General features: G+C 35.4%; 4 protein-coding genes across 6 annotated transcripts; 1 reads left to right on the forward strand and 3 right to left on the reverse strand.

Annotated features, from left to right (window-relative positions):
• Positions 1-429: 429 nt before the first annotated feature.
• Positions 430-4,547, reverse strand: LOC122405235 (zinc finger protein DZIP1). Its single transcript, XM_043409820.1, has 9 exons — positions 4,187-4,547; positions 3,743-4,107; positions 3,287-3,655; positions 3,111-3,227; positions 1,902-3,053; positions 1,642-1,819; positions 1,021-1,564; positions 838-958; positions 430-779 (listed from the first exon to the last, which is right to left on the reverse strand). The coding sequence occupies exons 1-9, from the start codon at positions 4,305-4,307 to the stop codon at positions 480-482; spliced, it is 3,267 nt and encodes a 1,088-aa protein (XP_043265755.1). The 5' UTR covers positions 4,308-4,547; the 3' UTR covers positions 430-479.
• Positions 4,548-5,328: 781 nt separating this feature from the next.
• Positions 5,329-10,575, forward strand: LOC122405240 (serine/arginine-rich splicing factor 1B). Of its 3 annotated transcripts, none has more exons than XM_043409827.1 (4): positions 5,329-5,786; positions 6,072-6,456; positions 6,717-6,911; positions 7,586-10,575. In XM_043409827.1, the coding sequence occupies exons 1-3, from the start codon at positions 5,617-5,619 to the stop codon at positions 6,906-6,908; spliced, it is 747 nt and encodes a 248-aa protein (XP_043265762.1). In that variant the 5' UTR covers positions 5,329-5,616; the 3' UTR covers positions 6,909-6,911; positions 7,586-10,575. The 3 variants fall into 3 exon arrangements, with proteins under 3 accessions (XP_043265762.1, XP_043265763.1, XP_043265761.1); XM_043409828.1 differs by having other exon boundaries at positions 9,455-10,575; XM_043409826.1 differs by having other exon boundaries at positions 6,717-10,575.
• Positions 10,576-12,586: 2,011 nt separating this feature from the next.
• LOC122405241 (dehydrogenase/reductase SDR family member 11-like) lies at positions 12,587-15,021 on the reverse strand. The gene is made up of 4 exons (XM_043409829.1): positions 14,303-15,021; positions 13,790-14,054; positions 13,067-13,239; positions 12,587-12,837 (listed from the first exon to the last, which is right to left on the reverse strand). The coding sequence occupies exons 1-4, from the start codon at positions 14,438-14,440 to the stop codon at positions 12,664-12,666; spliced, it is 750 nt and encodes a 249-aa protein (XP_043265764.1). The 5' UTR covers positions 14,441-15,021; the 3' UTR covers positions 12,587-12,663.
• A 2,634-nt stretch (positions 15,022-17,655) lies between these two features.
• Positions 17,656-20,954, reverse strand: LOC122405507 (farnesol dehydrogenase-like). The gene is made up of 6 exons (XM_043410311.1): positions 20,936-20,954; positions 20,241-20,355; positions 19,457-19,669; positions 18,749-18,999; positions 18,524-18,670; positions 17,656-18,120 (listed from the first exon to the last, which is right to left on the reverse strand). The coding sequence occupies exons 2-6, from the start codon at positions 20,326-20,328 to the stop codon at positions 18,079-18,081; spliced, it is 741 nt and encodes a 246-aa protein (XP_043266246.1). The 5' UTR covers positions 20,329-20,355; positions 20,936-20,954; the 3' UTR covers positions 17,656-18,078.
• Positions 20,955-25,892: the final 4,938 nt, after the last annotated feature.

The raw sequence follows: 25,892 nt of genomic DNA on the forward strand, positions 1-25,892 counted from the left end.
CACGAAGCGGTCCGAAATTACTTCGGGCAGCTTCGGAGAATCGAAAAAGAGGGCATGCGCCAGTTTGCCTTTGTCGTCTTCCCGAAACTCCACGAGCTCACGTACGCGTATCTGGCATGCGTGAGTGTGCACCCGACGGTGCTTTTCTGGCTTCACTGTGCCAGATCGTTTCAAAATAGTGTGGCCTAAGGACATTCGTCGTTATTAGTGTCGCCGTCGATGCACAGGATGAACTCAGTTATTTCAAATGTGACCGCACTGTTTAAAAATTGCCAAAAATAAGGAAAGCGTATCTCTTTTAACGACGGTAACACAAGTTTCAATAGTAATACTAATCGTTCAAATGTTAAATATCAAACGGTAATTAGTCTTACATATACGAAGGTCAGTGTTTAAAAGTGATTTTTTTGTTTCTTTATTTTTCCCTGATATGTACACTATGTTTCTTTCTAAGAACCATACAGAATTTGTTGATATACTTATTCTAATTTTAAGAGTTTATCAATATCGGAATCTAGATCTGAACTTTCTGATATCGATTCTGAATGTAAAGTTTCAGGCATTTTATTCTTTAAATTACGTGGTGCTGGTTGTGGCAATGAATCGTTTAACGCTTTAGAATTAAATGTCGATGCTTTAAATGGACTTTCTAATCGAAAACCTGTACTTGTTGTACGCATTTGTTCGTTGTCGTTGCTACGATTTTCTCTATCTTGTACATACTTTGAAGAAAATATTGTTTCAACCGATCCCACAGGCTTTTGTCTCACCATACTTAACTGGAATAAAATATTTACTTTTATGATGCTCTCATCTATACTCGTCATTTTATATTACCTGTGCTTCGAGTTTCTTTGATATTTCTGCAATTTTATCGCTTTGAGTGGTCTTTAGCATGATATTACTTGTACTTTTGTAACTTTCTCTCTCTGATAAATCTTTCTTCTCAGCAAAAGTGCTAAGTAAATGTAATATTATATAGAACTTGTATGTAAAATTTTTTTAAATTAATTTACGTACCTTGAAGTATTCCAATTATCATTTGGTTCTTCTTTTTCCATATCATAATCCAATATTGATTCTTTATCTTTTTCATCCGCTAAATCGAAAATAACTTTCTTCTTCGTTAAACTACTCGTTGAACCACTCGTAGATTTTAAAACACTTTTATTATACTTGGGAGATATTAAAATATTCTGTGGCTCTGATTGCGCATGCGAATTACTATCACTATTGGTCTCAATGGATTTTACGTCTAATGCTTCCTTACTGTTTGTTTTTATTTTAGTTTGTTCGGAGTCAAATAAAGCTTTCATTTTATTCAAAGAATCTTCTTTTGTACACATTCCTTGCGAATTTGTATGCCACGCGCTTTCCAAAGATTTTATCGTATTTGGAGAAAGTTTTATTAAACTTTCTATGTCTTTGTAATTTGTTATCTTTGTGGATTTTACTGGCGATAATTCGCTTTCGTTTATATCTTTAGCAGCATGATAATTTTCTGGGGTAGAGTGCCATTTATTTGGCTTTGTATTCTGTACTTGCAACGCAGAAGCATAATTGCCTGAAAAAGAGGAAATACCTTTTAAATAACAAGTACTGTTTTAATTAGTGAAATAATACATCAAACACAGTGATTACCAATATCTTTTTTATCGCTAAATGCTTTTGTTGTCGTTAATTTAGAATTGGTTGCTGATTTATGCAAAGGCATTTGTTTTGCATGCTCTATAGTTTTTTTTGCTTTTCCTTTTCTACTCGTTTTCTTGAGAACCTCCTCAATTATTTTCGATTTAATCCGAGAATACTTTGGCAATTTCTGAGAACAATTTAAAAAATTTAAAAAGCTATATGAAACAATTTTACATAATAAAATGATATCTTATATGCAATTTTATTACTTTCATAGATAGTTTTTGATGATGTTTTAAAATCTCCATGATTTGCTTGAAAGTAGCTTCCGGTATTCCTTGCCATTCTGGATCTATTCCTAAATCTCTTAATTTCTGGTCAAACATATCTTGTAAATTGGTCTGTAATTCTTCGTGGAATGAATCGTACTGTATTGTCTTCTTAAATTTCGAAGGAGGTAATGGATGTGTTTTATGTTCATGCAGACTCAAATTATTATCAATTACAGTGATACTTTCTGATTCAGAATGCGTGTGGAAATCAGAAATGGACTCTGAGCTTGATTCGGAAGTTAGATTATTTTCTAAGATTTCGGGCTTTTTCTTATTTTTCACGTTAGTTAAGTTTTTTTTAGGCATACTTTTGTTTATAGTATTTTCTGACTTATTTGTACCAGATTTATTCAAATCAACTTTCGCGGTTAATCGATCGTGTAAGCCATAATTTATATGCTTTGTTTCATAATTAATTTTATTTTTAAGACCCAAACTTTGTGACTCCGATATATCACTTGAACTACAATTTTTCAAATCATCCTCCAAGTTTTTTTTATTCTCAAATCTTGTACTCTTTATTTTGTTAATATTTTTCTGTTTCCTAATTACTTTATTCTCATACATAGCAGGCTTGTTTCCGGAATATAAAGTATGTACATTTCTTGAAAATTTATTTTGCAACGCCAATGGAAATACTATAGTACTATCCATATTTCCAGCAGTCAATTGTTCTGTTTTTGCAGTTCCATGATCCTTTTGTTGTAAATCATTTTCATCCGGTTTCTTTACAGTTTCATTGGTCCGCTCAAAAATTACAGATCGATCGCTTTTCTTTGGCAAATTGTATTCAAAATTTGTGTTTTTTTCATTTAGCTGTGAAACATTTATTTCATGCGACAAAGAATGTAATTGTTTACTTTGTTCAATTAAAATATTCGACTGATTTGCTGTTTGACGTTCTAAATCGTTAACTTTCGATTCATATTCCGTTTTTATATTTTCGGCCGCTTTTTGTGTTAATTTCAGTTCCGTAGTGAGTGTTTCTATATCTTTTTGATGCTGATTTTCTAAATGTTCGATTTTGGATCTCCAATAATTTTCCTGCGCATATAATTTTGCATGCATGCTTTCTATATCCGGAGTTAGCTATAAAAAAAGACATTAAAAAATTTATCATTTAAAAACAACAAACATTTTACTTACTTTTTCAAATAACTGATTTCTTAACTTCTGGAATTCTTTTTCTTGTTGATTCATCAATGTTTGTACATTTGTTTCCGATGTTCGTTCGTACATCATCTTCTCTTTTTGCCTTAAGTTCTGTTAGAATAATTATCATTTAAATCATACGTTCGAAATATTTTTTATTTCATACTTACATGTATTTCATCGAAAAGCATAGTTTTCAAATTTTTTATTTCTTCCTGATATTCTTTGTACTCTTGATGTTCTTCAGATTTATTGATATCGCATTTAAAACTTTCAACTTTATTTTCAGGTAATTTTCTCTCGTAATCTATTGTATTTTTATTGGCAACATTTTCAGATTCGTTCCTTATTACTCTCTCAGTTTCATTCAATCGTTCTTTTAAGCTTTTTATTTCGTTATGCAATCTTTCTGTTTCGCTACGATAGTGGTCATGTATAGGGGAAGAAGTCACGCATAAGTCTGACACATATGTGTGTCGGCGTAAAATGTGAGCGCTTGCAAACATCGAAGATATAAACGTTTTTGGACAATGGGGACACTGAAAAAACGATTTATATTTACTTATTTTGAATGCAATACTATAATTACTCTGATTATAATAGAATAAAATGTATAATTTCATTACTTTATAAATTTCACCGTTAGAATCTCCAATTTTAGTCTCTATTAATTTACTCCTATCCTTTGCTTTTTCTTTTAAATTCTTTACTACTTCTTCTAAAGTAGCTACTTCCTTTTTCAGTTTAACGTTTTCTTCTATCTTTAGTTTCAGTTCGTCTTTCAATATTATTACACTGTGGTCTAAGTATTCCTTGCAATATAATAAATATTCCACTGCTAATTGCGCAAGTCTGAATAGCTTTACAAAGTTAGGATCCAGAATCTTAACGTCGTATTCGCTTTCTAACGAATAATCTACTACATTGTTTACATTATCATCAATGGAATGAAAATCTCTTTCCCTTATAATCTGATCAATATTTATATTACCTAAAAATCAGATATTAAATCAGTTATAATGGAACAAAGTCAGCTAAAGAAGCATAGCATAGATAATTGAACTACGTACTTATACGATTCCAATCTATCCGTACTCTGGACCTGTGGGTATTAAAATAAAATCCCGATTCTTTAGCCAATTTTGGGAAATCGTGACACCATTTGGTCCCAATACGAAATGAAAATGCCATTATTGTATTTACAAGATTACTTATACGTATTTACATTATTTAAAGCTTCGGTGGTCTTAACTACTAATTATTTAGAAATATAAAATTACAAAATGCAGTCAATGGTTGTGTTATAATTAACATTATTATTATTTCCTTTACAATAAAATAATTTTATTGCAAAAAGAAGTCGTTGAATTAGATAAACAGTTCCCGTGTTTATACATTTTGAGGTTGTAATCGGATGGAATAATAAACGTAAACAAGATTTAACAGGTGTGATACGACACACTCAGTGCCCCCTACATAATTATTTATATGCAGATTTAAATATTATTTTTTTTTTTCTTTCCTTTTACGTGATCCTAAATTATAAGCCAAACAAACGGTATTAAACTTCAAACTGTTGTTTAATCTCCTTGATTCATACAAAATGTATACATTTATAAATTCGTTATTAATATTGAATACGTTTTGAAATCATCAATTATATTATTTACTTTACAATATTTAATAGTTTTTATAAATGATTTGCAATACGAATATTTATTCTAAAACCCTTAAATCATATGACATGTTCCTCTATTCTATACATCGTCTATGCTTATACATTGCCCATGACGTTCAAAAATAAATTTGAAAAATTTCAAACAATCAAAATCGTATTAAAATATTTGATGAAAATATTAAGAATCGTTGATCTAACAAGTACTTGAATACCGTAAAATTGTTATAACTATTTTATATAGAATTCTGGGAATCTGTTTTATTTCATTTAAAATCATTTCTTTTTTAAAGAACAGATATCTCATTTCAAACGATACATTTTTAAATTAAAAATTTTAAACCGGATATGAAATATATTATAGATTATGAAAAAATATTATATTATATAATCAAACTAAAGAACCGTTTACAAAAATATGTACGCATAGTATGATACTGTTTAATTTTAATCGTACGCATCGTAATATCCGTTTTTATATATCTAGCAAAGGAACAGTATGGTTTAATTAATTATGGAAATTTAAAATTACGATGCAAAAATTAGATGTTTTGTACATGAATTTTTGATTGGTGGAAGGAAAAAGAATAATACACGATACGATGCATAATTGGTCGTTAATTGTGTGAAAACATGCTCGACAGATTTTTTTAACGTTCTTGACTTTCTGCGCCTTTTGTGATCACGCTTCTCCTCGACCGGTACTACCGCCATCTTGTTTGTTTCATCAATAAAGAGAGTGTAAGACTTGGGGACGATTAAAATTGGTTTAAAGTGTTTCTATTTGTGTCTTGTATACGTTGAACAGTAATAAAAGCCGTGAATATGTCCCACGGTGGTAGAAACGAATGTAGAATTTACGTGGGCAATTTGCCGCCCGATATAAGAACGAAAGACATTCAAGATTTGTTCTACAAGTTCGGTAAAGTTATCTTTGTTGATTTAAAAAACCGTAGAGGCCCACCGTTCGCTTTTGTCGAATTTGATGATCCAAGGTATGTTCGACAGACGTAATTACATAAAAATTTGTTCATTTTTTGGTATACTGTGCATCGTCTAATATCGTACTCCATTATTCTACTGCCCTCTTTTTTTCTCGTCTTCTTATCATCAAATAAAAGAACAGTTTCATTAACCGTATTTTTGCACTCGGAGAATTTATATTCAATTCGTTAACGCGTTAAACGTATAAAAAGTGTTATCATAGCGGATCAAGGTTACATAGGTTTTTTTTAAATTATTATCATAATATATGTGATATAGTATCGTGCTATTTTCAGAGACGCCGAGGACGCGGTACACGCGAGGGATGGATACGATTACGATGGTTATAGATTACGCGTTGAATTTCCAAGAGGCGGTGGCCCTAGTAATAATTTTCGTGGGGGTCGTGGAGCAGGTGACAGCGGAAGAGGTGGTCGGGGTGAAATGAGTAATTCTCGAGGTCGTGGACCGCCTGCAAGAAGATCTCAATACAGAGTTCTTGTTACCGGTTTACCTCCGTCTGGCAGTTGGCAGGATCTGAAGGATCATATGCGCGAAGCTGGCGATGTTTGCTTCGCCGATGTTTATAAAGACGGCACTGGAGTTGTCGAATTCTTACGATACGAAGACATGAAATATGCAGTGAAGAAATTAGATGATTCAAGATTTAGGTCTCACGAGGTACAAATTAATATCTTAAGTTATATCGAGTTAGGCAACATCTAACTTCCAATTAGTGGAATGCAACAAACTATATGTATATGTTGACGATTAGAAGTCGATATTCAATTAGCACTTTTCAATGCAGCTGTGCTAGTATGTATATGATTTTATTTCTGCGAAGCAGGGAGAAGTATTTGAAATAATTTTACATACAAATCGAAGACCCAAAATTTTTACATTTGCGTGTGAAGTAATGGTTTTGTATTTCCGTTTTCTAGGGCGAAGTAGCCTATATTCGTGTGAAAGAAGATCATAGCAGTGGCGATAGAGGTCGCAGCGAAGATAGAGAGAGGGGTCGAAGTCATTCACGAAGCTATAGTCCACGACGTCGTGGTTCACCAACCTATTCACCATTACGGCGTAATTACTCGCGATCAAGATCTCGCTCCAGATCTCGTTCATACGACTAGTGTGTACGTATATGTTTCACATGGTAATATAAGTAAAGGCTTATCAATATTTGCTTTACCATGTTTCATTATTACTGATTTGAATTTCACTTAAAGACACCTTCCAATCCAAATCGAATTTGTACAAATTATAAAAAATTATTACTATTCATGTTGCTTGAATTTAACAATTGTATTGTACGTAATGTATAGTTAGAGCACGGTTCATTTTACATATACCAAAATTATATTTTCGATGATTTCGTCATTTTTTTTTCTTTATTAATTTTTAAATTATGTTCGTCACGGATCAATGCGGGTGTAACATTTATTTTATGGGTACGCATTTAGAATAAATCGTTTGAATACATCTGAAATAGCAACTAGCCAACTAGATTCTCTTACGAGTAAACGCTGACATAAAGTTTTTAATGTCATATTCCCGTTGTTTTAATAAAGAGGAATCGTGCTCGTATTAATCGCATATTATTGTTGATGGTATACTGGTTAGAGTTACATTTATGTTTAAAAAATACATTCCTTTATATTTTGCAATTTGTTTTGAACACCACACATCGATATTTGAAATGTGTAACAATTTTGAAGTATTACGACATGAGAACCTAAACCGGAGCGACTAATATTATTTCAGCTATTCAATCGGCATTCACATTAATAAGTAGCATTTTGTTGTATAGTTACCAATATTGCCTACGTTCAGCGTGATCATTCTCGATGCACTGCACAGTACCACGATTGGTAAATATACCGCAATATTTAACTTTATGTGAATGCAGTCTGTGATTGTGTTTTTTTACACATATTTATCCACATTTGCCGTGATGAAAACAGCACATTTTTAAGCAAATTTAACATGTAAAACTCTTTCAAGCTTCTAATGCTAAAATGCTTATTGTAAACATTTCTAAAGCTAACATTCTTTTTTTTTACGATTAACAGCACAAAATTATACCGCATATGTTTGAAAGAAGAGAAGTAATGCCATAACGAAGTACATATACGTGTATATTTTTAATGTGCATATATAGCATGCAAGATAAAATAGAGTATATTTCAAATAATTAATAGATTATACTAGACATACGATCAGAAATTTTATTTTGTTTGCATGAGTACTTATTTCCATTTGCTGTAATTGTTACAAGAACGTCGTATCATTATTGAAGTTTGATATAACAAAAAGAATGATGGTCTCAAAGTTCTGCTGTTTTTTCACGATGTATTTACCACTTCACGAATTTAGACTCAAAGACATTGGATTTAATTACACGCGGGGGAGAAACTGCAAACATAAAACATTATGGCATTTTTCGATATAACACCATTAAAAAATTACATCTCGTGCTAAGTATTAATTTAAACAGATTATTCGTGTGTACAAATACATACATCAAGGTTGTTTACACGGCTCAACGGCGTTTAAGTTATTACACAAATTTAATTACTTTTTGTTTTGCCTATATAATGATGACAATACAACATACTCTTTGTGGTGAAAATATAATACTTAATACCTAGAGAATGTAATACATCGATAACCATCGACCGATGGTACATATAGGGCATAACATTTGATAAATATAGGTAAAAAGATTTATTTTTTACTAAATGATTAATATTCATATGACCAATTTGCTTTGGGAAAAACACATACAGCTATCATTTATCATGTATTGATATATTGTTCGTTTGATACAGTAACAAATTAAAGTACATCACAATTTATTTAAGTGTTCCTTAACGACGATCATCTGGCCATTCTTCTGGTTTGACGAAAAACTGTGTGTTATGTACTACTTCAGAACGAAAAAAAAGAAATCCAACTGAAAATTATTATTAAGAATATAATAACGTGTCTATTACAATTGTATGGATATCTGTGAAATGTCCATATTGAAGTATATTTTAAGTTATACACGACTTACCTTGAGAAATGTGTGTTTTTTTTGTTTTTTTTTTTCATTGGCCGGATGATTTATTAACAAAATACGTTCTGCTGCACATTTCTCGTTTAACGTTTTCCTTTTGAAAATATACAGACAAATTTATTCTATTATACGTCAGATATGTTGAAGGAAAACAACTATTTCGTGTATTCTTGAGAATGTTATTATTGCAAATTGATCCTGTGATTTTCGCTTATTTTCCGCGACATTTGTGTGTATTCGTCGATATAGAAAAGGTTTTAAATTTATATTAAACAAGCGGGGAGTATTCCTTTGTACAATATTTGCTCAATTTACGACATATTATCACACATTTGAGTATCGCAAGTCATAAGGATTATATTTGCAGTGATAAATTTTATATATAACATTAATGCATATTGTATAAGGGACTAATGTATTTTTTCTTCTTTTGTATATTGGATTGGATTGTAACACAATGAATGAAAAACTGAAATCGACACGATCTTACTTCTTGGATGGATATAATACACATTCGCTTGACGGTGGGATGAGATGGAATGCGTTTTGGATGGATTTTGTATGGAGCATATATTATAAAAGGATTATACGTAAATGCGAATACAAATAATGAGACAGTAAGGATACTTTCAAGAGGAAGTTCAGGATCAGGAAAGGAATTGGATGAAAGAAACAATGCATTTCATTCAAGGATTCTCAATTAGCTGGATTTTCATCAGAAAAACGTTGGCAAATCCATTACAAGGATTCGAAACGATTATCCATAGTTTTCTTTCGTAAATTACCGGGGAAAAGATAATAGTATCGATATCAAATCGTGTTAGCAGTGTCTTTATATTGACGAACTAAAGAAAGAGAATAACCATAACGAAATGCGCGTAACGAAGAGTTTCGACGTGTATCACGTGCTTGTACAGATTTCTCGATTACTCAAGTGTTTTCGTAATTCATCATTGTTTTCGCGATTCAAGCCACAACGAAGTGACTCTCGTATCTTTCTCTTACGTTCATGAACCGTCAGAACTGGTAATGGAATGTCAACATTGTACATTTTGTTTTCGAAAGTACTTACAGTTTCCGTATGATCGGACGTTAACACTGATATTTTAAAAAATTTTTTTTTTATCGTTACCGAAACAATAATTCTGATTCTCGTCCGAGGAAGTTCGCTAAAGGAAGTATCAGACTTCTCATCTGTATCGGAGAAAGTGATCGATGACTCGCGAACACGAAAATGGAACGAACTGTGGTTCAACGCGACGGGGAGAGGATTATGCTCTTTCAACAATCTTCTTAGTTTCTCGTTCGATCCGTGCGATAAGTTTGGTATAGGCGATATACGATCGGAAGCTCCACGTTTAGAACTCCCCCCTCAGGATCAAGGAGAACGGAAAGTGATCCTACATGGAAACTCTGTTCGCGTTGTAAATAGAGCGTGGGCTTACACTTCCACTCGAAATCAAATCGTCCGAATGTTCTTCTCTCGGCTATTTCGATCTTGGAATTGTGTATCATTGATCAATCGTGGGCGTGTGTATGTTCCATAATATACATGTGCGGTGTAGTATGAACTGGTACCACCGGTCGTCGGGACTAATAACGCGCGCAAGAGGAATAAAATAACTGTTCGGGGTTGACAAAATCAAAGTAAACAGAATCCTTCATCTTAACGAGGACTGGCTCTCCCTAGTAGTAGAGGATCTCCCGGGACAAAAAAAAAATAAAATAAAATAAATAAATAAAATAAAACGAAAATAACAGGATATCGTCAATTACGGTGGGATTAGGATGCTGATCAGGATATAATTAGCGTTCATGATGGATTTTTGGATACGGATATATTGGCTGGAAATATTCATCGGATTGTGTTAAGAGGATCGCTTTGGATTTTTTAACCGGAGAATATACGATACGCAGGATTCATGCAGGATAAGCGGATTTGGATTAATCGAGGTGTCGATCAATCGGACAGAGCGTGGCGTTGTTCATGCTTCAGAAAATAGGTTTCACGGATTTATCGCCTAGGTCGGATACGGAATTTGGACTTGCACTTAGCGGGATCAATAACAGGATAGTCGGATATCATTTTTCACCGATCGAAACGGACGCGAATTGCTCGCTGTTAAGGTATTTGATCAAGTTTATATCTGACGTCATTTCGACACACATTTTCTGCATGCATTCTTCTAAACAAATGTACGTCCTATAAATGTCCACATATTTTGATTTTTCACCCGAACACTGCCCGCAAAAAAAAACTAACTTAAATAACAGATATAACAATACCCGTCAGCTCGAAAGATGTTTAAGTGTGTTTGAATTAATCGTTCATGTTCTTTACGTTCAGCTTAAACACGTTTGAATCCTTATGAAAGTCTCTCATATTTTTTGGCAGATCGAATCTCTGTCATCCCGGTAGTAGTATTAACCTTTCCACGATAGTATCCAGTCTCCCTTCAAATAGATGATTTAATTGTTACGTCTTGGCATTAAATTTCTTTTTTAGTTTTATATCTATTGACGATAAGAGACATTTTTACAAAGCTCCCAATCGTCGTTATCTACTCAAGAAGAGGCAATAAAGATATGCAATTCTTTATCGTTGGTAAATTCTTGAATATCCTCAATTCCTTTCCTCAACTAATGTGTATTATTCAAAAGTATCTCTTTTATGGTTACACCGCTATTATTATATTGTCTTCGAGCGTTTGTCACGATGTTTGATGAAATTTACTCGTAGAATGTACATCCTATTTAAGAATATTGCAGTCTTACATAAACATGCATATGTTTGTATTAGACTATGATATTTTTCAATTTGATAAACAGGAGGGAATTATTAGAATATATATTTCCTCTCTTACGAAATCTTATTTTATTTATTTTAATTCGAATAAGTTTGGACTGTATGTTTTAAACAAAATTACAAAAAAAAAAATATTGTTGCGTTGCATTGGATGATTAATTTATTAACGATAAAATAATGATTTCCTTTTATAAACTGCGTACAATAAAATTTTTTCGATCAGACTAAATTACTGTATTGGTTCACTGGATATTAATTTATAAATGTGCCTCTAATCTCTGAAGATTAATGGGTTTCTACGAATGAAGTAACAGGGATCCTGAAATTTGAACAGTTTCATCAGGTGAGTAACAAAAAGTAAGAAATGAAAATGTAATCTCATTAATCTTTTGTTGATATGTAGTAGTTCTCTTCGGGTGACTCATCGGACAAAGAGAAGAACAAGTTTCCACTGGTGTGGAATATGTAACTGGTTAACGAAGTAAGCATTTTACTGTTTCACCTAGTTGTTAAAATTACATGGAACATACTCGACTCGTCTCATGAGCTTCTGTAGTTAAACAAACTAATTTGTATGTCAATAAAGGAGTTTTGGTTATCATTGGAATTTTCTAATAGTTATTCCTCATAAAAACTGTTGGAAACTTCAGCTTATTATTTTAATTCGTTGTCATATAGTGTGTTATGGGAATGAAACAACTTCTTTCTTGAATCATGTGGAATAGTATTATTCATAATTTTATTTTTCTTGCTAATAAATGGCTTCCTCCTTGAAGTTTGTACATGTATGTATCATATCATATCAAATGTTACAGTTTAACATATATATTTCATTAGTTGAATGTTATAAATATAAGCGTTCGAATACTTTCGCGTACGAGTGTATATTTTTGGAGTATTTTTAAAATTTTTGTGCAACGTTCCGTAAGATTAAAGTTTTTAATTTGTTATTTACACTGAGTTGATTGGTCTGTTTTATATGAAGCTGTAAGGAAGGAACGAACAAATCGATTGTTCATTTTTACATTGTGTCGCGAATGGGTGTAACCACGAGCTCCTTAATCAGAACATTTTCCGGAGTCTGCAACGCGAAGAGAATACAATCGGCCACGTCTTTCGGTTTCAACGGCATAGATGGGTTCTCCTTCAGCCATTGTGCGGTCATGTCGGTTTCCACCAAGCCAGGAGTTATGGACTGTGATAAAAAAGAAGCAGTAATGTATTATTAATGAGTAATAATAATAATGTTACAGGTTGGACAGTAAATTTTGTTGCAAATGTATAATCTGTCGTAACTTTAACATTTACAGTCGCTTAAACATTTTGTCAACTTCTATGCTATGGAACAATTATCTAAAGTGTCATTCGACAAGTCGAGCTACAGATCTGTAGCAGAACTTTTGGCCCACTCTGTACAAACTCACCATCACTTTAATATTCGATTTGACCTGCATCAATTCCATTCGAAGGCACTCTGTCAATGCTGATAATGCCAATTTGCTGGCGATGTAAGCAGGAGATACTGGGCGATTGCAAGTGACTGGAATCTTCCAACCACACGTATCATTGATATTTACAATGATACCGTTGTTGATTCCTAAGAACAATATAATAGATTACGTGTATTATTTAATGATTTCAATGTAACAAATAGTTTTGTATCGTAAAATTTCTTAGTCGTATCCATGTCACTGAAAGGTGGACTTGTGCCATTATAGGGGTTTCATTTTTTGTACAATTAGGTATCTTAAAGGATTAATATTAAGGGGGAAGGGGCAATGCATAAATACTACATTGTAATCTAAACTGTTTCGATCTATAGTTGCTTATCTTATTTTAGAGGATTTAGCAATTTTGTGTAACTCAAGAAAAGGAAAAATATATGTGACATTGTCGGTGAATGTGTAGTAGCAGAACGTACGCTGAGGAATTAATTTGCCAAGTTTCGTTCTGGAGATACCAGAGTCTTCAAGATGAATTTAAGTCGGGACGAAGAAAGAAGATTCTTTGCGTATGATGGGATCGAAGAGGAATAATTCATCATGAACTGCTGGAGCGTAAATGAAACAGTTGCTTAGTCAGCGATGTACAGTGAACAATTGATCAGGGTACGCAAATGAAATGGATAAAATTATGAAGACACTTGCCCTTCCTCTTCATCAGGTTTAACGTTTCTTTGGTCATGCAAGTTAATCCGAACAAGTTCACGTCGAAGGTCTTCTTCCAGTCTTCCATGTCGCCGGATTGCACCTTGAGGTCTATGTTAACGGCGGCGTTGTTGATCAGGATGTCCACGGCACCCAAATTCTTCTCGATCCATTCCAACGTGCGCTGGATCTCGGCCTGATTAGTAAGATCGCACTGAGCGGGGACGAGCTTGCCTGGCTTCGATTTCAATTCATCTGCAAGCATCTGTTCAGAGCACATAATAAAGGAGTAATCTCGTTCTTCAAGTTCGATTTTCTCAAGAACCAAGCTCCGAACGAAGGAATATTATTTCTTAAATTCTGGGATACTCGTCTCTACAAAATTTCAAAGCTCCAAGCGGATTAAAAGTGCTAAATTTAAATGAAAGCATTTAAGAAGAACAAATGTAATAGTACAAGGTACAATATTTGTCCAGAATGGACCAAAGGCGTTAACAGAGAGTTAAATGTTACCTTGATTTTGTCGATACGACGAGCTATGCCCACCACTGTCATCCCCTTGCCAACCAAGCACTCCGTCAAGCATTTGCCAATGCCGGAGTTGGCACCGGTGACGAGGACAACTTTCTCGGTCCAGGGTTTTGAGTCCATGGCTGTTTTCTGGGCTTTACTGACTGGTTAACGAACGTGCACGAGAACTGTGGAACCTCGACCACGAAAATTTGTCTGCATTTGGGTGCGTCACCGACGGTTTATATACCGAAGTGAAGTAGTGAACCAAGATTACCGAGGTCGCGTTAATCTTCAAACTAAAGATATTTCACCGGTGTTTCCATGCTTATGATTTGCTGCAGTCTCGCAAGTATTTACATCCGCGACGATATTGCATTATTTTCAGGAAATAAATTGTTGCAGGCTGCTGGGAAATGGGCTTGAGATAGAATGGTATTTTGCTACGAGAGAGACCCACTTTCATTCGGTTAAAGTTTGTCTCGATCGTTCGAACCATTTTTCTTTTTCTTACAAATAATTGTGCATCGATTTCCTATGTATTGTGTTACAGTAAATCGAAGCATATACATAGCACGTACAAGCAATTGTAATGTAAACAAAAGAGAAGCGATTCTTTGTCGCAAAACAAACAAAGAACAAATGAAAACTATGATCCTTGTAGGCATAATTTGTTAGTATAACTTTAAGTAAAAATATTGACCTCTATTATTCTCAGTGTTACAAATATTTGCGTGTTTGCTAGCATTTAAAATTTAGAAATTAACATTTTTTTTTTAAGTTTCAGTCCTATGCAAATGTTTAAAATATAACGCGCTATATGTTTACTACACGAAAGAACAAAGATAAAAGAGATACAGATATCTTCTAAAAGAGTAATGTATTTCAAATATTGCGTCAGATATTTACTTTTACATCATCTGCATTAATTAACGAACCCTCTATAAATTACGTTATTTTTGGCGCTCGTAAAAAAATTACATAACGAGACATTCCTAAACATTTATAACGGTGTACAAATTCAAAAGAAAATTTTAATGAAAATAAATGCCCAAGTATATCCATTTCAGTGTGAAATGTTAATAACATAAATAGGTAAAATTTTAAAAATATAGGAAAGGGTACGCTAAACAGTAATTAAGTTTCTATAATTACTATGTAGTATAGGCAGATATTTTTCTATGAAATTCGTAATTTCTTCCAATTATCATAAAATCATAACACGTGTAACGCATAGTGAAATTAGTTAAGAATATTGCATCAGAATCTTCGGCGATCGAGAGTGTTTTATTTTAGTGTGAATCGGTCAATAGTATCTTCTTCGAACCGATTAGTAAACAAGGATCGATAGAGACCCGTATCGTACGGTTCACGAAGGAACCCTAACCCTAACCCTAACCTGTCGGTTCCTATCTCGCGATATTATTTACTCTATTCTCCCGACATAATGTTTATTCGAAAAGGTAATTTCCTAAATTCAAATTGATTTTTGAGTAGGTTAATTTTATTCATTGATTGTCCGTGCGTAGCTAATTTTTCAGGGTCATTCAGGATATCGATTATTCGTTCTGTTCAATCGATAGTTTTTCGTGCAGTCGGTAAGTGAAATCGCGCCCACCTTGTCAGTACTTCAGGAACGTTCCCAACGCGAGGTCCAAAAATACGTACGATTTTGCGAAATATTTGGTTAGTTTACTTAAATAAGTGGCACGCATAGCTATTCCGAGTTTATTGTTTAGCATACATCTAGTCATAGCCGAATTGTGTCTGTAAAACAAGCACTCGATTTGTATTTTGCCGCCTAAATATTGGCGCCAACGGATCAATATTGCGTTCGATAATGTTGCGAATCGAAGCTGGTTTTTTCGTAATGGCGGACATGCTTCTTTTTCGAAACCGTGTGTTGTGCATTTAGTGTAGACGTTTTGCTGTCTTCTCTGTCCTTTTACGATGCTACTGTTGGAATCGTTTAGGTAAGTTAAATAATGATACAAGTATTAATGTGTTAATATGTTTAATCAGCTTTTGTCTGTCTAACAAATTCGTTAGTGGAATTTACGGAACAAGGGTAAACGGAAGTTGCTATACCAGTGAATCTAACATTTTTATTCGTTATTTGTGACTAAAATTTGCCTAACTGTATCGTGTATGTAATATATAATCAGTGGTAGATTCGATCTGTACATGATTAATTTTTCGTGGAATGGAACGGTCACCGGTGACCGACATGGCTCTTAGTATGTAAGACGCATTTTTTCTAGAGAAATTGTAGCATTTTTACATAGGTATAACAAAGTAAATAGCTGTTCGACAGAGTTTAGAGACAAAATCGTTCCGACATGCACTCGAATCAACGGAAGTTGGTAGGCGAAGAATATTTCTTGTCCTATTTCCGTTGTTCGTGGTCGTATGGACCACGATCGGGGCTCTGTCGGTTGTAGCAGTTGTGGCCGTTCGGGTTGCGGTCGTAGAGGAATTAGCGCGATTTGTGGTCGGTGCTTATACTGCTTATTTTTAAAAACAAGATGGAATTCGAGACGCGGTCGGACGCGAGGTGTGTGCCTAGTCAGGCACTAAACCCAGGATTTCATCGACAGTCGAAGCACTTCCGTGGAACGGAGTCCTTCTGTTTCACGACATTCACGCGAATCCTCGGCCGATTTGGCACGGTATCATGGAGTTGGCGGAAACCTCGAAAGGGAAACCGCTCGTACTGTACAAGGGGTACCAGTTTCGTCGGTATAGGAGCAACAGGGAGGTGATCACGTGGCTGTGTCTGAACGAGAAGACGTCCAAGTGCAAGGGTCGCATGGCTACCAGGAACGGTGAGATCCTGAGGTTCGTCGAGCACACTTGCAAGCCTGACCTGGCCAAGTGCGAAGTTAAGAAGCACGTGGCTATAGCCAGGAAGAGGGCGCGGGAGGAGGTGTTACCGATCGCGCAGATCTACAAGGAAGAGGTAGGACAGTTGGTCAACAGGGGGTACGAATTCATCACGGACGTTCCCCCTTACTCGTCGGTGAAGAGCTCTTTGTACAGATTGAGGCGTGGAAAGCAAGGGGACGCCGACGAAACCGGAAACGATCAGTCGAGTATTGGCTGCGTGGAAAAGTTTTGATGGATTCTCGATGGACGTCTGTATCAGTACATTTTTGTTTAAAACGATAGACTATTTATTAATATTCTTTGTACGCGAGGCAACGAACTACTGTAAATTGTTATTTACGACCAAAAGTGGCTGCTTTGAAAATTATATATTAACAAATTATATATGTCAAGTATCGTGGAAACCTTTATTTGAATTTAAAGTACATTCGTCGTTATTGAGTATGGAAAGCAATATCGTTTAGAATTATACAAAGTGAATTTTAATGCTGTTTACGATTTTGTTGTTTATTTTGAAAAGACCACAGATCACAGTTTGGAACCAGAAAAAAAAATTCATCCAATCTTTGGAATCGGTGCATCAAATTACGTGGTAACAATGAAGAGAAAAAAATCGATCTTCGGAGATGACCATATTCGGCATAATTGACGATCCGTGATAAATTTACTCGCGTTGAATGAAAACACGCGATACGTTATGTCATTTGACGATTAACTTGTTCTTGTCGGAGCAGTCGAACGAGAAAAACATTTGAACACGTGAAAACAACGATAACGAGTGAAAGTGTCTTCGTAAGCTTACATAAACATAATTGTTATTGCATTTATCGTGTAATAATTGGCATAGTAATTCTAATAAAAGTGCAACTCGATAGGTACTATCAACGAGTTTATTACCAAGATTCGCCTAGGGGCCGCAGAACGATGTCTTGAACCTGAAAAAAAAAAACATAATTTTTCAGCGCGATTAACCGTTACAAAAATAACGAAATCTAATTACAAGTGTATTATCAGACGCGTTGCTTAATTAATGCGTTTATTACTTTTGTGGGTCAAGACCAAGATAATTATATTATAGCTTTTGAAAAGAATATTATTTTTATTGCTCTTTGGTTTCTTCTGAAAATAAAATTACAAATATTATCTATTTTTAGATCCACCACACATTGTACGATATTGTACACCTCTAAAGAAAATAAACAAAGGATATTGGATCGAGGAGCGTATGGATATAAGAACGCGAGGGTAGCTCGAGTGTTTGCGAGAGAGCGGGCCCTCTGGCGGCGAGTACAGGAACTATCCCCACGTTAATAGCTAGAAACAAGGAAGAATACTTACAACGACATTAGGACCATTCGATAAAATGTATACAGCCGCTGCAGCTACGTCTTCCGGGTCCAGAGTGGGCAACGAAGCTAATGCCTCCTCCGTATACGTGCTGTACGAGACCATTAACTCCGTTGCAACCAGTCCTGGACTGATACCCTGTAGCAAAAGATCGAACTTTAGGATCTTTAGAGCATTTTAAATAACAAGACAAATTAGACGGAATGTAATGCGTACCGTGACGCGTATCCGTGTTCCCGTGAGCTCGTGTCTGAGCGTTTGCGCCAGAGCAACCACAGCCCTCTTCGAGGCTGGATAGACAGAGAAACCAGGTATGAAGGGCACTCGTTCGCCCGCCAGGCTGTTTATGTTTATCACGATCCCTTCTTCTCCGGTCTCTCGCATCGATCGAACAGCCTCTCGAGTGCAGAGACATAGCCCGAGGACGTTCGTGTCGAAAACGGTGCGCCAATCCTCCAGGCTACCCTCTACAAATCAATTACCCTTCCATACACTCGGAATCTTAACGCTAGAACTACCGACAATTACAGTGTGTTCACTTGTACCATGGAAATTGAAACGATAGGTGAGTGAAGAAATGTATAATGCAATGGAAATAAGTGTTCATTCATTCCCTTATAGAAAATTACGGTAAATTTTTTACAGGTTTTATTAGGAATTACGAATGGGTCATTTTGACTGGTTTGGTAGTTCTAGTGTTAATGAGAGACCATAGAGAGATGTTGGAACTTAAAAAATATTTAGTCAATTCACAGCCTTCTTACCAAAAGGCATCACAGGACAGTGTATTCTTTAGGCCAGGAGAAAAGAGAATTTATTTTTTGCCTCAAGTTAGAAGAGTTTCAACTAGGTCTATCACTATCACTTAATCTATAGGATAATTCTTTAGAGACATAAAGTAAAATTATTAATTGTCCCGTGTACCTATCAGCGAGGACTCCTTCGTCATTCCAGCGTTGTTTACCAACACGTTTACGGGCCCCAGATTCTCCTGCACCCACGCGAAAGCGGAAACGACGCTTTCCTCTTTGGAAACGTCGCACTCGACCGCGTGTAACTTTCCCGAGCAATCTTCGAGGCTTTCCGCCAGCTCCTTGACTTTGTCCACCCGTCGTGCAAGCCCAGCCACCATCATTCCTTGGACAGAGAGCCAATGTTCTCGTTACTTTTTCCTCTTATCGACAGGAATACACAAGTTGTTATAGGAGAGACTAATTTGTTGATCTTTGTTATAAAGTTATTAACCCCTAAAAAACAGAATATCAGGAACCAAACTCGCGAGCAGAAAGTTCAAGCCAGGCTCGTGATTGAGTTTTAGTTCCTATCAGTACGCCACAAGAGTTGGTCACGATTCTTCTAATCTCTGTTGCAAAGCAGTTTAGTATCAGTATGGTCTGTTCACCGCGCGTTGACGCCATTTTGGGCCTGAATTTCGTCAAAGTAAATGGCACAGGAAGGGATTAACGTTTAAAATTCCGCCTGTAGAACGGCAATCTGCTTACAGCTGCGCGCGCATGCGCCATAGCGTGCCCGTTCCACAGTCGTAACTTTAAACGATAATAACTTTTGAACGAAGCCTCGATCAACAAATTGGTATTCTTGATTTTCGTCTTATTTTGCTCTCCAGAATCTCCCATTAAAATTTTGTCCCCCATTGTTGGTATTGTATTAATGCTAAATTTTTTTTTTAGTGCGAAGATTTACTTACCATTGCGGACCAATTGTTTAACGATGGCCGCCCCGATTCCTGCACTTGCTCCTGTCACGACAGCCACCTTTCCTGCCCAACGGTCCATCCTTACGACGTCGCGTACGATCAGCAACTGTTCGATGAAACACCGGTAATAAGATCGCTTATAAGTCTAGAAACCGATCGGTAAAAAGCAATGGCGGTTAAAAATCGTCGGACTGGTCGGACCGGAAACCCGATAGTCTCGCGGTAAACCCATATCCTAGCCTTCACTCTGATACGTCCTCGACAATTAATGTTGTTTGCGAGATCTCTGACATCCTGTCTGCGATCTATTTCGATTTACAATCAATTTTTCTAACTACTTGCTCGCTGCAACGATTTAGGATAAAAAAAGAAACAAAATATTTTGTTTTACACTCTTTAAAATTGTATCGTGATAATTAGAAATGTTCTATAGTTTTTGTAAACGCGTCAAATATCTTTTATCGCACGAGATTAACAGAGTTAAGGTTGGCAAGAATAAATCAATATTTCTTGGTATCTGAGGACAGATTCGATCAAAACAATTTACTTGATAAGTTGTTTATTAATTATTTTGGTCGAAATTGCACTTAGATAGGAACGTTGATTTATTCTCTACATCTTTCAATTGTTCTTCTAAGTAAATTAGATTTAATTTAACTCTTTATTCGAAAACTAATGAAACGTACGAGCACCAAGCGTCGTTTTTAAGTACGCGCTGTGCACTTATTTGATGAACTGCAACTGTAACGTGGTACACTGTCCGCGATTGCTCGTAGAACCCTAATTGAGCTTAGTTTCTCCGCTGCTTCGATAATTCAATTATACTACACCGACACGATTCTGCGTTTAGAACCCACAGACTTTCCTTTGGAGCAATGTTCGATTAGAGAGTCGAGTTTAAATTGTATTACTACATTACCCATAATTGGGTTTATTAAAAATCAAAAACTTTTTAAGAAAAATCGACTGAATAGGTACAGACATTTATTGGCGAAAAAAAAATATTTCAAATCGTCCTAGAAAAATTATTTTCAGTTGCAGGGGTCGATTACAATCATTTTTGGTGAATAGACATACCCCCGAAATCCTACGCATTTTCGAGAAAAAAATTCGAGAATGAGCCTAAACTTTTCGGCGAAATTGAAAAGTTTCAAATCGGTTTGAAAAAATTATTTTCAATTGCAGGGGTCAATTACAATCATTTTTGGTGAATAGACATACCCCCGAAATCCTACGCATTATCGAGAAAAAAATTCAGCAAGTGGACAAATTTTTCGTCGAAATTAAAAAATTCCAAATCATAGTAAAAAAAATATTTTCAGTTGCGGGAGTGAATTACAATTATTTTTGGTGAATAGACATACCCCCGAAATCCTACGCATTATCGAGAAAAAAATTCGAGAATGAGCCTAAATTTTTCGGCGAAATTGAAAAGTTTCAAATCGGTTTGAAAAAATTATTTTCGATAGCAGGGGTCAATTACAATCATTATTGGTGAATAGACATACCCCCGAAATCCTATCCATTTTCGAGAAAATAAATTCTTTACCGAGATATAATGCGACATAGTACTAATAAGATTTCTAAATAGATATAAACGAAGATACTTTGTTGAAAAAAAAATGAAAGATAGTAAAAAGTTAAAGGTTGATAGTAAACGTGGGTAGAACGATTGAAATCTACAAGTATTTATTTGATATAAGGCGCCTACATTGCTAAATACTATACACTTGAATGTATTTCGATCTGCTTGGGCAGAACTCTAACAGTTTGCTTAGGTTTTGGAGGTTTCGGTCTGGCGTCCCGCTAGAACGACAATGATTCAAACTAAAACATCGTCCAAGCGTGGCACTAACAGGAACTGCTAACAATGGCGGTTTAGGCGTAGAAGAGTTTCGATAGTAGAGTGACAGAATCAGCCCCATTCGACATAAACGTCACACGCCGGATTGCCGTTTTTATTACAAATATAAGAGAGATCGTTAACACCTTTATCTATAGTTACCGACAGTTATTTACAAATCCTAACTGTTATAAATCGCTGCGGCACGATGCAATTGGAATCACGGAGAAAATATACGATTTATTCTTTAACCGTCAACAGCTCGTCCACAACGGTTTTTTCGATCGAACCGGTCGTTTTACCAAATCTCTGAGAAACATAAAATTATTGGCACGGGTGTACAGTGAAGAACTGGAACAAATAATTATTTATTGTTGGAATTAACACGTTATAAGGAAAGTAAATTCTGTTGTAAATATGCATATACACATACGTTTAGTTTTAGCTTGTGTGAGACATTTTTATGGGTGAAAATTAATGTTTAGGGATACATATATGAAACTGTGTAAACTCTGCTTTCGGTAGCTCGTAAATCTAGTAAAATGACCGAATCGAAAAACTATACATACTACACTGTGAACGAGCGCAAACGTTGCTCAATTTCGTCGTTTACTGGTCGTTTTTCTTTTATTTTCTTTTTCTATTGTACAAGCTTAGATGGACTAAGGCCAGAGATGGGTAAAATTCTTATCCTACGTCTAACAACGAACAGCGAATAAACGCAGGTTTATCCGTTGTTCGTTAAATAAAAATAAACTCCGAGCACGGGAAAACGCATTTCCCGTGAAACTTTATGCAACCGGATGTCTTGGAATGTAGGAAGCATGGAGACACTGTCGATTCGATTCACGACACGCTTAACAACGAAACATTTCACAGAAATCTAAAACCGTTCAGAACTTTGACCCGCTGTGCATCTCCCAAAAAACAGTTTTCAAACCATCGTTTCAAACAAATATAGGATAGTTAAATTCGCGTGGCATTCCGGGGTTGTTCGATTTAAATGAAATTTAAAGTAGAAATAGAAGAGGCTAAGAAAGAACATTCCTGGGATTCCCCTCGCGTACGAGATATGTGAAGTTTTATTTTTATTTGTTTTGCAGGGGGGACACTGATAGATTTCACCGGTGTAAGTGTTTCGCCCGGGGACAAGATGCGGGAGATATCTACGATACGTAAGTACATACAATGTGATTCGATCCGTAAGCTTCTTCTCTTCCACGTATGGAAATGTTCAACTTAAACGTAATTAGAAATCTAATTTATAAATGTACAATCACAGACGCAAACTAGGAGAGGCAACCTCGGTTGCTTCGAAAAGGAAATACAATACTTATCGTAACCTCTGGAAAGTTTGGGCACGCTCAAATCTTCGATGGCAAGATTTATCAAAATTTAAACGATATTTCAAAGGGTTTCACGATTGGATAATTAAAAGAATTCCATGACAAACAGAAAGCTATTCACGGATAGTAATAATTAAAAATAATGAAAAATACGAATTTTCCTTTTCTTGATTTCTGAATGTTCTTGTCATCGTGATGCTGCGTACCCTAACTTTTGAACAGCAACGCGTACGATGAATGGACGCCTCCAATCGCAAGTTTGAGACCCACGAATATTAATTTACTTATCAATGCGTATAATATTGCTTCGAGTCTTATCAGTAAATTCCTCAACAGACTAGAAATAAGGCTCAGTACTAATATAACTTTTAAAATACAAATACTACGAATAATACGTAAGAACACGTAATGATTAACATTACAAATTAAGAAAAAAGAATGTAGATTTTGAAAGGAGCCTTAAGAAAGAATCCATATGGCAAAAATGAAATAATATTCGATGAAAAATAGAATCAAGCGGTCTCGAAGTTGCGATCCATGAGCGTGGCGACTCTAAAATGAAACTGACGAGAAGTCATCGATTTAAGATAGTTTATCTGGGTATACGAGCGATTGGTCGTCTCGTACAGTCCCGAACGCTCGGTTATTTCCCCTAATCGCTACAGTTATCATCGATATATCGAAAAATTCGCTAGTACAAGTGTTTTATCGAGGGGAACGCAAAGACTCGACGCGCGCGCTCGGCGAGAAAAATAAATCGACGCTCGATGTTACAAATATACATTGACTTTTACATGTTAGTTGTCCATACTAAAATATATATCCGACGACTTCGTAGCTGCAACGTGTCTGTTTGCGCGGCCAACTCTTTTCTCTTATCTCTCGATTACTTTACATCGCGTTAATCGTCCTGAGGTTAATTATTTACCAGGAACAGTCAGCCACGAAGGTTTCCCGCCATTTTACTCACGCACACGGCTAAACGTCTCTTTTTTAAATTAATATCCAATCTTGTTGCGATACTCCTTCACCCAAATAACGTGAAAAGAATTTAATTAAGACCTTAACTTTGCAATCCGTTCTAGGCTGACTGTTCAATGACTAGAAACGATATTTATCTTGCGAATACACCTTTAAGAAACTATGATCGTAACGTTTGGTAACCGAGAAACGAAAAAGATAAATGAAAAAGAGGGACAGAGAAATAGAGAGGGGCGACTATTGCATCGACAATCCTATTCGATATAGTTCAGCTATTTCATGCGACCATAAGAAAATTAAATAGCTTTCTTTCTTCTCCTTGAAATTAGATGATCACAGTTACAGTCTGTTTCGATGTACTTATACAAAATTGTTCCTCCGATTATTGAATATTCATTATTGTATCTCAGAATTGCTTAACGTGCTATTCATAGAAAACACTTTGGAATAGACACGACCGTAAGGGTCTCGGTTCCTCCCCGTGAACGATACGCGAGAAAAAAAGCAACTTTGGTTAAAATACAGTAAACGATTCACAATACGTCTCTAACACGTGCACACGATCGACACATCGAAGAATGAAATCTCTAGAGGATTCACGCGACAATTCCGGACAGAAGATCGAAACGCCTAAATTCTCGATACGCATTTGTTATTTCACCATTCGTGTCCGTGTCTCTGAATATACAATAACCACCGTCCACCTCTGCGAGTTATTACATTGCCATTATTATCTTCGTTTGTGTGTGTTTTTTTTACCATTATTCTCGATATCCCGTTCTGCTCGCGACAAGCAGTACGTGTTTTAATTCAGATTCCCTTTTGTTTTTTTTTTCTTCGTTTGTACACGTAACGGCTCCCTTTTTGCAAATAATTACCACGATTGTGTCGAGTTTCGTTTTCGAATTTATTCTTCCTTTTTTGGCCCAAATTTTGCTCGAACTTGCCAATGTTCGCAGCTGCGGGGGCGTGGCTTCGCGGTACGATCGGAGAACGTTTGTTTACAGATACTCGATTTGATATATAGAACACGATGGTAATTATTGCTCTCTACACATGTATCAAATACGTCGATTGAAATTTTGCCACGAATATATAATATTTATTATCTATTAATTGATATATAAACTTCGTATTTCTAATCTATCATGACGTATCATGATGAAAAATTAAGTAATCGATCTTCTATGGTTAAAAAGTATTCTTCGAGCCATCAACATTAGCTACAAAATTCACCATCGATCCTACGAGAAATAGACTGATGCAAACAAGTTTTAAACTTATTAAAAGACATTAAAGTGCTCTAAGTATGATCAGTTCCACTAGGTAACCCAATTGTGGTCACTAATAACCAGACTGCGGATGTTTATGCATTCAGAGGAAATTTGAATTCTCAGAAAACTACAGAATGCACTTAATATGCAAAAATATAGGAGATACTTAAAGCAAGATACGAATTATTATATTTAGGGG

The sequence above is a fragment of the Colletes gigas genome, unplaced genomic scaffold (genome assembly GCF_013123115.1).
Source record: "Colletes gigas isolate AHSC1104 unplaced genomic scaffold, ASM1312311v1 Colletes_gigas_Sc00004, whole genome shotgun sequence".
Taxonomy (NCBI): domain Eukaryota; kingdom Metazoa; phylum Arthropoda; class Insecta; order Hymenoptera; family Colletidae; genus Colletes; species Colletes gigas.